The sequence below is a fragment of the Pecten maximus genome, chromosome 15 (assembly GCF_902652985.1).
Source record: "Pecten maximus chromosome 15, xPecMax1.1, whole genome shotgun sequence".
NCBI classification, from domain to species: Eukaryota; Metazoa; Mollusca; class Bivalvia; order Pectinida; family Pectinidae; genus Pecten; species Pecten maximus.
This window is the reverse complement of record NC_047029.1, coordinates 2,031,347-2,049,414: the sequence shown is the minus strand read 5'-3', so window position 1 is coordinate 2,049,414 and position 18,068 is coordinate 2,031,347. Positions and strand designations below refer to the sequence as shown.

Genomic DNA, 18,068 nt, shown 5'->3' with positions numbered 1-18,068 from the left:
TTACTTATAGGGGATCGTTTTCACAAATAAACAATATATTTATAACAATTTAGTTGTTTACCTTCAAAATTTGTGTAACTGTTCCATGTTCTATGTCTATATGTGATTGTTTGTAATTTACTGTGGCTTGATATACGGTCATTTTGCCTCGAAAATTCGACAAATGTACTTGACAAATTATCTATTTCTAGTAATACGCATCCACAGAACATCTGTTTGTTATGATCCAGTACCTATATTTGACCATGCCATCGTTATATTACTAACAAACTTTATACTGAAGGTATCATGCTATAAAGAGAGTATAGATGTCGCATTGTTTGCAGTAACACAAAGAAAGTCGCGGTTTATCGATGAAAGGAGAATATCGTTTTATGGGAGAGTTGATCATAGCTAAGGAAAGACTTAAAGGAGAAAGTAGCAAAATATGTCGTGGAGTGTGAGAATTTAATTGAACATCCCGAAAAGAAGGGATGGGAAAGAACCCTTTGTGAATGGAGTTTAAAGATGTTTGAATAAAAGGGGGAAACATGTACCATCTACCACCCATTCGGTCTGTGTGTTGTTGCGTACGTAGTACATCTTATGGGTGATAGACCACGTGTCAATAAGCTGAGTACAAACTTCTGAACAGTGACGGATGTGCAGGCTTGCGAAATTGAGGTCGGCGGACGTGTCTCAAATCCGAAAATGTAGACAAATATTAATCAGATAGAGTTATTAGCATTTTGACAAAATAGATTTCCTCCAGGAATACAATGCTAAGGTGGCCCGTATAAATATCGTTTATTTTCTAAACACTGAACTACTGACCTATCGTTGTCCTTACAGTGTCCTGCATGGCACGTTCAGGTGTACGCTACAAATATGTGAAGGACATGCGCAAAACGCGTTTAATCAAAGTCGCTAAGATGATGACACTTTGCGTTATTATTATTTAATGTTCATTGCCACCAATAGGTGGCGTAGAATTACCCAGGATTCACTGTGTCAGCTTAATAATTGAGTTAACCATAATTGAAACAGATTGCTTACGTCCAAATTAATACCCTCTAGGGCAGATTTAAGCTTCCTCCCTAATGAGCCGGGTTTGGTTTTAACTTTGGTTATCATTAAAAGAAGCTTTCATTTTTTACAGTGCATATCTAAGGGCCTAGCACTTCCGCCCTTCAACATAAACTTATATTTAAAGTCCATAAAACGGCAATGAATTTATTACCAGCAATGAAGTTTGTGCAATGCATATGTTATTAACAGAAAACGAAAACGAGTTTAATATCACAAAATAACATAAGGAGGATCGTCATCAGGAAAACCCTAAAATGAAAAAGGAGGCCAACTGGCAGGACAGATTACGCCCTGAGGCCAATGTAAGAAGAAAAAAAACAAGGGACAAGTTCAGGAAAGACCATGGTCGAGATTGCTGAAAACAAAAACGTCACAAAAAACAGAAAAACACGGGAAAAACATTCCATGTTTGTTTGAGATATTTACACATTTATTAGAAACAAAATACACATAAAAACACAGAAGGAGAAAATGACATTTTCTAGGAAAGCATTTGATATCATTCCTTATCTTTTCGGACCTCTTTGGTGTACTACAAATCCTACTTATGTGGACCACCTCAGTGTAAGGCGACAGGGAAACACCCTTGCTTAGCGTGTATGTTAGGGGTTTTATTTGATGATTCCGGGAAGATATAAATATCAATAGAGAAGCTAAAAACAATGCACGTAATAAATAAATTGATTTTGTTAATTAGGAGGGTCATTTCAACCTTGTAGGGTCGGGGGTGGTGTCTCCGATATTTTCTGTTTTTTGGACGTCGTGGAGTCCTAAGATAAGGTCCGCTGTATCTCACTGCATGTTTGTCGTAGTAGCCGATTAAAAGTGGCCAGCCTGAATTATCGGAGATTGTCGTCCGTGTCTTCTATTTAGGGGACATTGAAGGCACCAGCTTAGATCTTTTATCCCTTTGCGACCCCTGGCATCCAAAATCTGTCTTTCTTTACTGTTCTGTCTTTCTGTGCTCTGCCTCTATAGGCGACTCCTTGACACCCGTCATATGACCCTGGCTGTTGGTGTCTCCTTGACAACCGTCCTCATATGACCCTGGCTGTTGGTGTCTCCTTGACAGCCGTCCTCATATGACCCTGGCTGTTGGTGTCTCCTTGACAACCGTTCTCATATGACCCTAGCTGTTGGTGTCTCCTTGACCCTGGGCGTTAAACAGCTAAAACCAAGACAAAACATTAGGTAACTGGAATGGTAACATTTACTCTTAATACTGATAAGCACGTAAGTATGACAGAAATGCGTGTAACCAAGCCACATATTATTTTTGCGTGTACTTGTTTGTATCAAGCAGATCAAAATACAAGCTGACACAAAACTGTGATGCATTAAGAATGTAACAGTTTGAACAGATTTGGAGAAAAGCATTTCCTTCTAGGTAGTTACTGAAATGCTTGGCATACCTTCTGATATAAGTAGAGGGTCTGTGTTTTGTCACATTTCGCCGTAAGTGCTATACTGACATCCTTCTATAGCTGGTACCGAACAAACCGAGAAGTGTATTGCACAACACCCTTTATTAACACTTAAAACACAACATGTGGATCACTCTAGTGTCGCGAAATCACTTGATATGTACAAAAGGTATAATAGAAAATGTGAGAAATGAAATAGAAAGGAAAACAAACGAAGGGGAGGGTAGGCTTTTACCGACGAGACAATAGGTTTATGTACGTATACAGCGATGAAGAATTTCATATTTAGAGCACTTCCCTGCAGCCAAATTTTGACAGATCTACAAGCCCCACTTCTACGAAGAGTGAAAGTTAACACCGACACAGAATCGACAACCCTGTCACACATCCCTAAATTATCACCTATGTTCATATGTCAGTCTCCGCAGTATACGTTCTTCTATTCATACACAAGTTTTAGGGACAAGCCAGCCACAGGGATCGCTACTACGAACGATGAATTCAGTGATGTTGAAGATATTTTGCCTTTGATGTTTAACAGCAGCGAATAGCAAACTATTTGGGTATGTTCAGCCACTCATCGCTTATTAAGAAACATGTTAAATGAAAAAAAAGTGTCACATCTAATTCTCTGTCCCAGAGCTTACTTCAGGAAACAAGAGTTTTCATGTCTCAGCTGACTGGCTGTTCCAGAGCACGTTCGAATAGACATTCTACTTGATTAAGTTAACTCTCGGATCCTGACATGTTATAAGTATCAGGAGGTTTTGGTACACTCCTCAAGCTGATTAGACCAGCGGTGTTTTTCCTGAAGACTTAACTTTATCGACGTGGGAAAATTGATTAGTCATATGAAGAAGGGTTGAACGAAGCCCTACACACACAAAGGACCTGTTTACTTAGCGGGTTTTTTTCTGGTGGCTGTTATATGCTTCCGGTGGCCATGACGTCGAAGTCGGTATATTTGTGATTTAACTAATACCAGTCACCTTATCACGCCTATGTTTTATCAGTAGTCTGAAACCTTAGCAAGGTTATAGATACCGTCATCTGAACTTTAACCCGGATATGAACTAGATTGGTATGACGAGTGTCGTCGATTTGATCTATATTAGTTTGGCGAGTGTCGTCGATTTGACCTACATGTATATTGGTATGACGAGTGTCGTCGATTTGACCTATATTGGTATGGCGAGTGTCGTCGTGACCTATATTGGTATGACGAGTGTCGTCGATTTGACCTATATTGGTATGACGAGTGTCGTCGTGACCTATATTGGTATGGCGAGTGTCGTCGTGACCTATATTGGTATGGCGAGTGTCGTCGTGACCTATATTGGTATGACGAGTGTCGTCGATTTGACCTATATTGGTATGGCGAGTGTCGTCGTGACCTATATTGGTATGGCGAGTGTCGTCGTGACCTATATTGGTATGACGAGTGTCGTCGTGACCTATATTGGTATGACGAGTGTCGTAGTGACCTATAATGGTATGACGAGTGTCGTCGATTTGACCTATATTGGTATGACGAGTGTCGTCGATGAAGCAAAATACGCCTACCATCCAAAGGTGCCTGGTCTTAAGCTTGTTCTTGTAATGTTTTAAGGGTCTCGCGGCAAAGCGATATTTTTTTCGTATTGTGACCTCGTTATATTAATTTTGAAATAGACTTACGGTTTCTTTGGTATACTGTATCTATTAATAAGAATTTATGCCGGATTCACTGTTGTTTTTTACTCTTATTTTGGGTAATGGTAATGTTAACAAATTTGGCATATTGACTGTATTACATGCGCATTAAAAGTCTCACGGGAATTATCAATGCCACCTCCAGTTTAAAACTCTAGCCATCAGTAATGTAAACCACGCATGTCTTTATGTGCTGGTCAACATCTTTCTCGTTGTTCGTGATCTATGTGCTTCACTTTGCACTACACGGCTGTGACTCCCGGGGGATGCACTAACATCCGGAGTGCGGTTGGTCTGGATAATATCCGGACCGATATTTCCGTGTGTTTGTATTGAGTTAGGCGCCAATACAAACATCATACATCAACATGGAGAATGCCAGGTTTCCATTCTGTTTCACTCGATGTGACATGTATCAATGTCAGTTGGAGTACTTTTCTGTTTTTGTTTCTTGTTATTGCCGATATTCCGTAACGGTTTAGTTTCTCAATGTACAAGGCCTTAAGGAAGTACGATTTTATTTGACATATAATGGAGTTATCCATAATTAGATTTAATTCAGATTTTTTACTAATCTGAAAGCGAAAGTAGTACATTTCTATCGAAATAAAGTAAATGTTACAACATGGGGGTCTCGAGGTTTAAACAAACAAAAAACAAAAAAAAACCAAAAAACAACAAAAAACGAGAAACAAAAAAAAACAAAAACAAAAAAAAACAAAAAACAAAAAACAAAAAAAAAAAACAAAAAAAAAGGCATGAAAATTAATCAGGAGAACACCAAAGATCTGTAAATAGATATTATTATACCTCAGACTTGTATCACAGCTTCTGATTAGTGAAAACCATGTCACGTGATTAAAAACATTCGTTATGTCAACCACAACTTTCCAAATAATTCATTATTTACTTGCTGTCGCTTTCGAAACATCATGTCACCCTCTGAATATCATAATGTCACCCTCTCGTGAGCCCTCCAAAATCGTTATGTCACCCTCTCGTGAGCCCCAAATCGGAACTCTCTTCCGTAACGTCTTCAAAAGTAGTCGAATCAGAGGAGTTCCGAGTATTCTGCTCGATAACAACAATGGCTGCCGGCGGGCGCTATCGTCTGCCAACAGTGGAGGAAATGGCGAAATTATTGCAAGAAAAGGATTCTAAAAACACCAAAAGGGTCATCAATGGGGCCGTGGATTCCTTTATACATTTCCTATCTGCAACAGGTAGACCAAAGGATTTTGAAAACTTCGACGTCCATACATTGAACGTTCGACTGGGAGAATTTTATGCCGGGGCCCAGAAAGACGATGGGGTACCTCTTAAACGATCTTCGTTGAACAGTCTAAAATATGGTTTGAAGAAATAAATATTGAACAAAATGAGTATAGACATCAGTGGTCAGGTTAGAATCCTATGGCTATAGGTTGATTACAATTGAGCATTTGTTGAATAGTTGATGAATTAATGAAATAAATTTTCTTAAAAACTGTTGATAGTCTAGTAATAAATAAACTTATTGATACCAAAATTGATTCACTTATGTTTTTTTCGGTATAATAAAACAATTATTGCCCTCGTTCCGGGTTGACATGAATATTTGCCCACCCTTGAGGTGTCATGTCACCCTCGGGCTACGCCCTCGGGTGACATGACACCTCTCGGGTGGTCAAATATTCATGTCAACCCGGAACGAGGGCAATAATTGTATAATGTTGATTAATATGCTACACAAAAAGTACATGTGTGAAATGTTATATATACCTTATATAGTAAAATACAGACTACCCAGAATTACTAACTGGTAGCAGCCACCGTAGAGTAAGCGCTTATCAAATATTTACATAACAAAACAATATGCTGAAGTATTGCCTAAGTGCTATAGTTTGTTCCTTACGATAATGATACTTTCAATAATCAAATACAGAAATACAAGTTTAGGGGCTACATTTAAAACACAATACATGCACGGTAATTCTATAATCAGATTATAACGACGAAATGAACAGCTCCATTTGTACAACCTACGGGGGTACTTGGCAGGCTAAGTGAACCTCTATAGAATACATCCCAATATGGCCATCAATTGGAATAGGATTACTTCGCTGACGTTCAGGTTCAGTATAGCGTGGTATTTATATTTTATTTCGTTTTGACGAGAATAAATAGCCTTTAATCCCTGTATCGATCCACAGCTGTGCACGACGCTTACAATTGTACACAATATTGATATAAATGGGATTTAGATTTGACTGCAGTTTAGCTTAAATCATTGCATTGCTGTTAGATCATCCGGTCGAAATAAGAATTTCCAGCTTATAATAAAAAAAAAAAGGGGGGGGGGGGGGGGGGGGGGGGGGTGAGAGAAATATCCTGTATTACGTTGTTGTGTTGAAACACTTCTTCGAAACGTTTTATGGAGTTTTAAAGCAAGCAACACGGAGTAGTACGCAGTAACCCTAACACTTCTTACCACTTACCGCCATGTCGACATACAAATTGGGATATCGACAATCCATTGTTCTGGTATTTTTATCTTTGTTTTGTTTTTGTTTTTTAAATCTCAAGGATAATTATTGACTACATTGTAGATATACGTATTTATGTGTGTGTTTGAAGGGATTTAAGTCAACGTAAAGTAGTAAATTAGTTGCTAATCACTTGCATGTCGGAATAAACATTATATATTACGAAAAATGTTCCATTCACGGTGGTGACATATTGCTGTTATACTAGTTTGATATTCAGAAAGGGTTGCTTTATAGAAATGGTTGGATCAATAAGACCAGGCTACCGTTTTATCGCCGTTCCTTGACCTAGAAAATACCTTAACTTAAAAACATCCATTGAAAAAATATCATTTGTTTAGCTTTCCTAATGTAAAGCTTTCTTTAATTAAGTTAATGAATACTGACAAAACAGGGACAGATTCTAGTAAACCTCAGTCTGCCTTTTCCAAAGATACCATGACAAAACATATCTGAAAACCATTACAAATACTTTGATGTCTTCCGTAAAAATAAATTCAATATCGGTCCCATGGTTTGAACGTGCAAACCTTTCTAAATGGAATTGAAACACTTTACTGCGTGAAATGTACAATGACCGTATTGAATGGTTGATGTCTCACTATAGAGGTAGTGTTACATATAACACATTAGTTAACTCATCGATTGTCATACAATATATACTTCCCATAGCATGTTCTTTATCATCGTTTCCAAAGACAGATACAAATGTACGAATAACCATTCTGTGATTGAGGAACCCGAGAATATAAATATATGCCAACATATTGATTGATCGATTAGGCTGTAATGTTTTTATGTAATACCAATTGTTATGATTTAGTCCGAGGCCAATTTGTCCTGTCTATCAAATGTAATGCAAGACGGTCTGCAGCTATTTGTACAGAACCTTCTTTGTCAGTATCTACATTGTTTGTGTCCGTCTGTTCGTACCACGATATCTTTGTCAGTATCTACATTGTTGGTGTCCGTCCGTACGTATCACGATATCTTTGTCAGTATCTACATTGTCTGTGTCCGTCCGTACGTACCACGTTATCTGTGTCAGTATCTACATTGTTTATGTCCGTCCGTACGTACCACGTTATCTTTGTCAGTATCTACATTGTTTGTGTCCGTCTGTTCGTACCACGATATCTTTGTCAGTATCTACATTGTTTATGTCCGTCCGTACGTACCACGTTATCTTTGTCAGTATCTACATTGTTTGTGTCCGTCTGTTCGTACCACGATATCTTTGTCAGTATCTACATTGTTTATGTCCGTCTGTTCGTACCACGTTATCTTTGTCAGTATCTACATTGTTTGTGTCCGTCTGTTCGTACCACGATATCTTTGTCAGTATCTACATTGTTTGTGTCCGTCTGTTCGTACCACGTTATCTTTGTCAGTATCTACATTGTTTGTGTCCGTCTGTTCGTATCATGTTATCTTTGCAAGTGTATACAGTCTCGTTTCCAAAATGTTTTATAAAAAATGCTTTGTTTGTGATGTGGCGCGTGATTGAGTTATTTACAGCCTACCGATCAATCAATGGCCCACTTATTCATTTTCTGATCTGGATTGATTTTGAAAATTAAAGGGAGATAACTCTAGTCTATAGCTCATATAACTATGCACAGCTTACAATTCTGGTCGTTGATCGTATCTTTGCGGAACTGAGAACTTTGGACTTACATAAATGAATTTGCAGTAATCGGTTTATGTAAAACAATTCATAATTCCTTGTCTACACCGTTGGAATAAAAACTATACACAATTTCCCAAACATGGTGGACATACGAAGTTCCTAACCAGTTCCGCGGGCTTTTTAAACCAACAAAACCACAGTGTTAGTCTAAACCTTCGGCAGCAAATCTAGATTCCGTGTAAAAGGCGGATATTTCCAGTTCCGCACCTCTGCTCGATATCGATAACACAATCTATAAGGTTTGGATGTTTATTTTCGACAGCAACCAAGAGGCAATCTGTGTGACACCAAACGCTTGTAATGTCCATCGGAGTCGGATCAATTCTTGTCATTTGGAAATCCGGCCGTCATGAGAGAGATGTTTCCATCGCACCGCACCTCACGAGGAAGTAGTTCTAGAATTAACTATAGGCCACACTTCTCTACGATCTCGGAATTAATACCCGTAGTGAACCCGTCCAACAACACGTGACTGAATTCCGTTTACATCCGAAAACGTGTTTTCTGTTCAAGGCAATTTGTCAAGTGTGAAATTCTCCAATTATGGCTTTAGCTATAAGACACCGAGATGATATGAGACTGTGGACTGGGTCAGTAGAAACAAACTGATTGCTGGCTAACTTACCTACAATATCGGGACTGCCCCGAGATACAACGAAGTACTGCTTAAACGTACAACACCGATATGGTCAGTAGATACGACTGATTGCTTGTTAACTTACCTACACTACCGAGAGGGTCCGGTGAAATAGCGGAAGTACTGTTTTATTACCTACACTACCGAGAGGGTCCGGTTATACAGCAAAGTACCGTTTAATTACCTACACCACCGAGAGGGTCCGGTGATACAGCAAAGTACTTTCGATAACGTACAGCACCGAAATGGTGTCCATATGGATACAATAGAGTATTTTTTTCAAGTACCTTGACATTCTCCGACTGTCAGTTTGTTTTGTTTGTTTGATTATGTTTGTTTTGCTTTAAACATATCTTTTTTTATATATATATATTTACATACATGTAGCACACACATTCATCTAAAAGCTTATGGAAAATTTTCAGGAGAAAACACAGTTGCTACGAATCGATGGCGTAGATTTATCGAACCTCGGCAAAGGAAACACCAATTAGACCGAAGCAGGTCGGATTGGACGCATTTAAGTGTTATAAATTTAGACGTGTTTTTAAATCTCCTAATACCTTTCGGTGCCGAAATTCTCCATTTCTTTTAATCAATTATTCATTCTGGTTAATTTTCCGTGGCGGTATACACAGGTCATTAGTGGCCGGAAGCGATCTACACGTGAATTACGTGCGAGATGGGACAGGAGCGATGCGTAATGGACATGCCAGTAATAATTGGGAATCTTGGCAATGCTGTCGAAATAAAGGCCCCAGAAGCAATCAGCAGATTTATCGAGACTTCAAGTTCTGTCCGCCATTTTAATTAAATAGACTTAAATATTGCACACGGGACCTCTCTCGTTGTTACATATGGGTTAATGTTTACCAGACGTGCCTGGCGAGTCACACGCAAAAATATACCGTGAAAAGGGAACTAAATACAAAAGCAAACAACATCTCACCAAATTGTTCCAAAGGGAACACCCTTTGCAAACAAACAAACATGTCTCTATACTTCAAAATTAACTTGTTTTTTTTTTTATTATTTATTTATCATTTTTGCTTTCATAATTGCCAAGATGATGACTTAAGAAGTGAAAAGAGTCTGTTGCCGTGTCAAAGGCTAAGAAACGGTAGAGACATGTTTGTTTATTTGAAAAACAAAACAAACAAAAGGCAAAACAATTGTTACCAATCACTATCAACAGTAATTGTTTTCCAGTATCATTTCCTTTCCTTTTTTTAATCCGATATTTAATAAATGTCAAAAATGTTGAACCGAACCCGTACTAAACTACTGCACTAGAACATTGTTTCGGATGACCTGATCGGTATTCTATTTCATTTGATTTTTCTTTCTTTTCATGAAGAGAGTAATAAAAGTGTGCTATCAAGAACGGCCACAACTCAATCAGTTTTAAAACTATTTTGTTTAAAACCATTTATTTCCATTTCACATGTTACAATAAAGAGTGTTTGTGTCTTTTTACGACAAATAAATAAATGTTTTACACTTTTGTAAGCAGCCACAGCTGTACAGAAAGGTATCATAGGAAAACAGACTTAGTATCCAAGCAAACTATTGTTCTGGCTAAACACATCGTTGTGTAGTGCGGTGACCGGGTATTTGTCTTGATAGGGCCACTGGTGGAAGCTCTCCAGTTTGTGAACAGAGGTATCCCGATCAAACATCCTATCTGACAGCTGCCATTTTAATGTAGCGAGTTGGCTGTCACACAGGATGCTTTGACCTTCGTTGTTGATTAAAACCAAGGTTATAAAGTAAATTTCATGAAATTTTATCTTTTCCTTTGGTCCTGACGTTGTTTTTTTTTCAAAATATGTCATACGTATCTTCGAGAACTCCTTTGATCACCGCGACCTTGATAATGGTTTATGGCCTGAGGAATCGGCGTGAAAGACACTTGAAAAAATCGCTTTAAGTTTAAAAAAAGTTGTGTTTTCAGTTAAACAGCAGAGAAGGGCAATATATAATATAAATATGTACATTGCAGAACCATTATAAACAGTGTAATAATTGTATTGCATCATGGTGTTTTTTTATCATTGTACGTACAATGTATTATGGTACTCCAAGCAATGGTGATGCAATGTTGTGTGTTTTATGCATATAATGTGTTTTAGTAAAATATCAAAAACACAACATCTCATGAATATTTACGTCATTTGCATAAACATCAATGATGTTTTAACAATACCGTGTCGCCCAGTGATAGGATCCATGTTGCTGTTTCACAATGCGATTAAGAAAGTCATGTTCTTGTTTTGTAATTCTGAAAAAAAAAATATTCTGGTATCGACCAGATTATGACATTATTATGTCAGGAATCCTCACATCACACTATCGCCGTCAGTGACGATTCGTGGGTTGGGGATTACGCTTGGATTTCCTGAGGGCCTCTTTCTTTAGCCTGATTACGTGAACCAGTTTCGCCATATTTCTCTGGATGATGAATGGCGCCCCTGTCATAACAGGTTATTCAGCATGGATTCTGATTTTGAGTTACTTACATTCTAACGTTTTAATCAGTGTATGTTTCCGGGGAAGTGAGCATTAATCATATGACTGAAAAGCTACTGCATCACGGATCAGGAGCGCAGCGCCATTTAATCCTGTTATCTTACGAAATGATATATGTGTGTACTATATGTTAAAACAAAAATAAAATACGTCCATGAATTGAATACATATACTATGTATAAAAATGCAGTTGGACAAGGGAAATGTGCAATTAGTTGGCGTGAAATGTAGTATTAACCGGTGAGGATGTCAGCACAGACAGTGTGATGGAGTCCCTAGTTACATATCTAACCTAGTATCATCTCTCTTGTAACATTTCGCTTGATAGTATTTGATTGACAGATACGAACAAAGCGATGGACCATGATTTCCCCGGGGGCCCGGGCACAGATGGGGGGCTTCAGGCCGTCTATGGCCAATCGCTCACACGGGGATCTCGGCTCTCCGATCGTGAACTAACAATAACAATATAGACGCCCTCGCCCGAACGCGGAACACATCACTGGTGATGTAGCCTTCATTCAATTTGACCCACGACTTCTGAAGTGTTTGGTAACAGATAAACACATTGTGTGATTATATCAGCTTGTATGTCGACCTTTGATCTTTGACCTATGAAGGGGACGACATATCCTATACATGTAACTTCTCCTTTGGAGTTCACGTGCATCCAGCACATACAGTGCACGTCAGATGGCAGTGCCCCCAATAACCGCCATAGTGGTCATATAATTATTAAGAAATATCGAGGGATACAGTAAAATATGGTTAGGGATATTACCGTATCAAATGTCTATCAAGTAAAACGAGATAGATTGGCGCTCTAGTCTATATTTGTATGGTGCTTTATTCAGATGTAATAGTGAATTCACACATTACCTGGAGTAACAAATCACAGCAGTATACGTCCGTGTGGATTAAGTATTGTTGGATGTCATGCAGGGCATGATTAAAGCCGAGGACCGTGTATTGTTAAGTTCGTGTTCTACGGCTCACATTTCTTGGATATAACATTACCTTAATAATGTAAGCACGAAGTCGTTCAATGACCGTTTTAAAGTGTAATCTCACTGAAATATGATAACCCGGATCAGAAGCATTATTACAAACAGACACCGCCCAACACAGGTCAATGTTCCAGATGCTGTCATATGGACAGGAACATATCTATTCTTGGTTTCAAAATTAATGCACAAAATGCCCGCGTGTACAATGATGGAAATTTCCGAACCGTCTTAACTCAACTTCCGGTATTGTGTAATGTATTCACGTAAGCCCACGTACCAGGAGTGTCAACCGAGTACAAGCTGTATGATGACAAACACACTGTGGTGTCAAGCATTGTTCAGCTGGGTTTCATTCTGACTCCCTTGAGAATGGGCGTAATAGTGTGAATAGTGCTGAGAGTAGGGGTTGGAGGGTTGTCGAGGGGTTGATGAGGGTATCGAAAGGTTGAAATGGGTGTGGAGGACTGTTAGGGGATTTAAAGGGGTATCGAGAGGTTTGGAGGGATGCCGAGGGGTTTGGAGGGGTGTCAAGGGGTTGGGAGGGGTGTCGAGGGCTTGGGAGGGAGTGTGGGGGGATTGGAGGGTATCGATTGGTTAGGAGGGTTGTCGAGGGGTTGAAAAGGCTGTCTGGGGGTTTGGAGGGGTGTCGATGGGTATATTCAGTGTTTTTTGTTTCGTACAAGACAATATTGTTATTCGAAAACGACTTCGTTCCATTGCACTATAATGTGTGTAAGTTCTGCATTCGTGACGTAAATGTATTGTTCAATAGTTTTATATAGATGTATCGATACCCATTCAGTAGCCATTTAACACTGACTGGCTTTTTATTGTGTGTACGTCTGATCTACTGTTATAGTCACATCACGTTCGTTCGTGTTAGATTGCAGATATTAATTTTTCGATGGTTCGGCGAAAATGTCCGTCGCGTGACCCGTGTTCTGCAGAGATAGTGCTTCCGGTAATATTCCTCTTATATCTTGGATAACATGTGTCGGGATTGCCGCTTATAACACTGATAATACAGTGGTTTAAATACCTGATATCGCACATGCCGCAGAATAAGCACTAATAAAGATTAATCTGGTGTTGGAGAACGGAACGATCCGGAATACTTCTACATAAGCCGCCCTGTGTGTAATGTAGGAGACACTTAAATTTATCAAACCGTGAGTTATTGGTTAATGAAAAGGGGAATGGTTCGGTGCGATATTTGATCAGGCCAATGGAAGATAAAACAACCGTCATGTATATCGGAATGAATCGCATTGTCTCCAATCCTGTTAATGCGATGTTATGGTAGAAAAAAATCGCTCATACTCAGTATATCTGACTAGTGTTGGAAGGACGAAACAGCTGTATCATGAGGTTTACTGGGCTCTTCTCTATCTAATTGTCAATAGCTATGGAAAGGAGTACTTCAGGTCGATGTTTCGATGTCCGGATGTGTAGTTATCAACAATAAACAGTCATCAGTGCTATACAACATTACTAAGTGTCCGACAGTAACTCACTGTTCAACAGTAACTTACAGTTCAACAGTAACTCACAGTTCAACAGTAACTCACTGTTCAACAGTAACTTACAGTTCAACAGTATCTCATAGTTCAACATTAACTCACAGTTCAACAATATCTCACAGTTCAACAGTAACTCACAGTTCAACATTAACTCACAGTTCAACAATATCTCACAGTTCAACAGTAACTCACAGTTCAACAGTATCTCATAGTTCAACAGTATCTCATAGTTCAACATTAACTCACAGTTCAACAGTAACTTACAGTTCAACAGTATCTCATAGTTCAACATTAACTCACAGTTCAACAATATCTCACAGTTCAACAGTAACTCACAGTTCAACATTAACTCACAGTTCAACAATATCTCACAGTTCAACAGTAACTCACAGTTCAACAGTAACTCACAGTTCAACATTAACTCACAGTTCAACATTAACTCACAGTTCAACATTAACTCATAGTTCAACAGTATCTCATAGTTCAACAGTAATTCACAGTTCAACAGTATCTCATAGTTCAACATTAACTCACAGTTCAACAGTAATTCACAGTTCAACATTAACTCACAGTTCAACAGTATCTCATAGTTCAACAGTAATTCACAGTTCAACAGTATCTCATAGTTCAACATTAACTCACAGTTCAACATTAACTCACAGTTCAACATTAACTCATAGTTCAACAGTATCTCATAGTTCAACAGTAATTCACAGTTCAACAGTATCTCATAGTTCAACAGTAACTCACAGTTCAACATTAACTCACAGTTCAACAGTAACTCACAGTTCAACAGTATCTCATAGTTCAACATTAACTCACAGTTCAACAGTAACTCACAGTTCAACAGTATCTCATAGTTCAACATTAACTCACAGTTCAACAGTAATTCACAGTTCAACAGTATCTCATAGTTCAACAGTAACTCACAGTTCAACATTAACTCACAGTTCAACAGTAACTCACAGCTCAACAGTAACTCACAGCTCAACAGTAACTCACAGTTCAACAGTATCTCATAGTTCAACATTAACTCACAGTTCAACAGTAACTCACAGTTCAACAGTAATTCACAGTTCAACAGTAACTCACAGTTCAACAGTATCTCATAGTTCAACAGTAACTCACAGTTCAACATTAATTCACAGTTCAACATTAATTCACAGTTCAACAGTAACTCACAGTTCAACAGTAACTCACAGTTCAACAGTAACTCACAGTTCAACATTAACTCACAGTTCAACAGTAATTCACAGTTCAACATTAACTCACAGTTCAACAGTAATTCACAGTTCAACAGTAATTCACAGTTCAACAGTAACTCACAGTTCAACAGTAATTCACAGTTCAACAGTAACTCACAGTTCAACAGTAATTCACAGTTCAACAGTAACTCACAGTTCAACAGTAACTCACAGTTCAACAGTAATTCACAGTTCAACATTAACTCACAGTTCAACAGTAATTCACAGTTCAACAGTAATTCACAGTTCAACAGTAACTCACAGTTCAACAGTAATTCACAGTTCAACAGTATCTCATAGTTCAACAGTAACTCACAGTTCAACATTAATTCACAGTTCAACATTAATTCACAGTTCAACAGTAACTCACAGTTCAACAGTAACTCACAGTTCAACAGTAACTCACAGTTCAACATTAACTCACAGTTCAACAGTAATTCACAGTTCAACATTAACTCACAGTTCAACAGTAACTCACAGTTCAACATTAATTCACAGTTCAACATTAATTCACAGTTCAACAGTAACTCACAGTTCAACAGTAACTCACAGTTCAACAGTAACTCACAGTTCAACATTAACTCACAGTTCAACAGTAATTCACAGTTCAACATTAACTCACAGTTCAACAGTAATTCACAGTTCAACAGTAATTCACAGTTCAACAGTAATTCACAGTTCAACATTAACTCACAGTTCAACAGTAACTTACAGTTCAACATTAACTCACAGTTCAACAGTAACTCACAGTTCAACAGTAACTCACAGTTCAACAGTAACTCACAGTTCAACATGAATTCACAGTTCAACATTAACTCATAGTTCAACAGTAATTCACAGTTCAACAGTAACTCACAGTTCAACAGTAATTCACAGTTCAACATTAACTCACAGTTCAACAGTAATTCACAGTTCAACATTAACTCATAGTTCAACAGTAACTCACAGTTCAACATTAATTCACAGTTCAACATTAACTCATAGTTCAACAGTAATTCACAGTTCAACAGTAACTCACAGTTCAACAGTAATTCACAGTTCAACATTAACTCACAGTTCAACAGTAATTCACAGTTCAACAGTAACTCACAGTTCAACAGTAATTCACAGTTCAACAGTAACTCACAGTTCAACAGTAATTCACAGTTCAACATTAATTCACAGTTCAACAGTAATTCACAGTTCAACATTAATTCACAGTTCAACAGTAATTCACAGTTCAACAGTATCTCATAGTTCAACAGTAACTCACAGTTCAACATTAACTCACAGTTCAACATTAACTCACAGTTCAACAGTAACTCACAGTTCAACAGTAATTCACAGTTCAACATTAACTCACAGTTCAACAGTAACTCACAGTTCAACATTAACTCACAGTTCAACAGTAACTCACAGTTCAACATTAACTCACAGTTCAACATTAACTCACAGTTCAACAGTAACTCACAGTTCAACATTAACTCACAGTTCAACATTAACTCACAGTACAACAGTAACTAAAGAAACATGTTACGTACAGCAGTAACTCACACGATATTCCTGAACGCAGTTTTTAAGGCTTCTTCATCATTAATGCTTAAACACTTGTGGTTTGGTATTCATAACGTTAATTTAAAATCTAGTAAAATTTTATAAATATTTAGGTATTGTAAACTAATTTAATCACTAATGAACGAAATACCTTGATCATGCGGTGTTGACGCCGGAAGCAGGCGGACCAAGTACCCAATACTACTCCCTAGTTCCATAACAAATTGTCATTTAGTCCAGTAATGTACAGTAGACACTGTTTGATGGCAGACAGTACTGTCGTTCAGTAATTTAATCACGATCGTTAAGGTCGTAATGACTGTTTTGCTAGGTAATGTTGTGAAATAAACGTCATTATCGCTTTTCTTGCGTTTCATAAAATGCCCCTGTTGTATAATTAATTTGTTACTGGCACGTCGAGAAGGTCATTAAATGAAATTTTAATTTCTCTTGTCTATAAAACACATCGCATCACTGGCATAAAAATTGCAACATGTTGAGAGATGTAATGACACCGGCATAACGATATCTAATTAACTCACTGCTAAAGTGTGTACAATCATAGCTAATTTATACATGTATCGATTTGTATGCTGTTATCCAAAATATCTTCGTCCATTGTGCATTATTTAAGTGTTTTTCAACAACAACATAAACGGTATCAATGTATTCGAAAGCATTCTAATTAACAGTAATACTCGCAATAAAAATGCAACAACATGTGAAAGTGGAGAATATATGTCACCTTAATAGCTCAGGCTAGCGGGACTCACTTTAGCCTTGTGGTACGATGTCCGCTCGGAGAACGAGAGCTTGGAGACTCGGCGCGCGCGGGGTATTTTTCATTCAGTACATATTTGTTCACGTAAACGGCAGCATCAACAATACAATACCAATGTGAAAACAAAATCGTCATGCTTACTAGGAATGAACTATATTTTGCAACGAAACCTCTGAAAAGTGTCCGACAGTAACTTACCCCCCCCCCCCCCCCCCCCCCCCCTCCCCACCTTGGTGCCCCAGACTCGATTATAACTAAAGTAAGGACGTTTAATCAATCAATCAATCAATCAATCAATCAATCAATCAATCAATCAATCAATCAACCGAACGGTAAAGCATAATTGTGCGCATTGAACACACCTTTTTCAGTAATATTGTATGCATTTCGATAAGGTCTTGATGTCAACCATTAACCA

At 38.1% G+C, this 18,068-nt stretch overlaps 1 protein-coding gene across 1 annotated transcript; it reads left to right on the top strand.

The window, feature by feature from the left end:
• The first annotated feature begins 1,322 nt into the window (after positions 1 to 1,322).
• LOC117344081 (GATA zinc finger domain-containing protein 15-like) lies at positions 1,323 to 16,158 on the top strand. The gene is made up of 3 exons (XM_033906731.1): positions 1,323 to 1,370; positions 15,241 to 15,617; positions 15,699 to 16,158. Exons 1-3 carry the CDS (start codon positions 1,323 to 1,325, stop codon positions 16,156 to 16,158), a joined length of 885 nt encoding a protein of 294 aa, XP_033762622.1.
• The last annotated feature ends 1,910 nt before the right edge of the window (positions 16,159 to 18,068 follow it).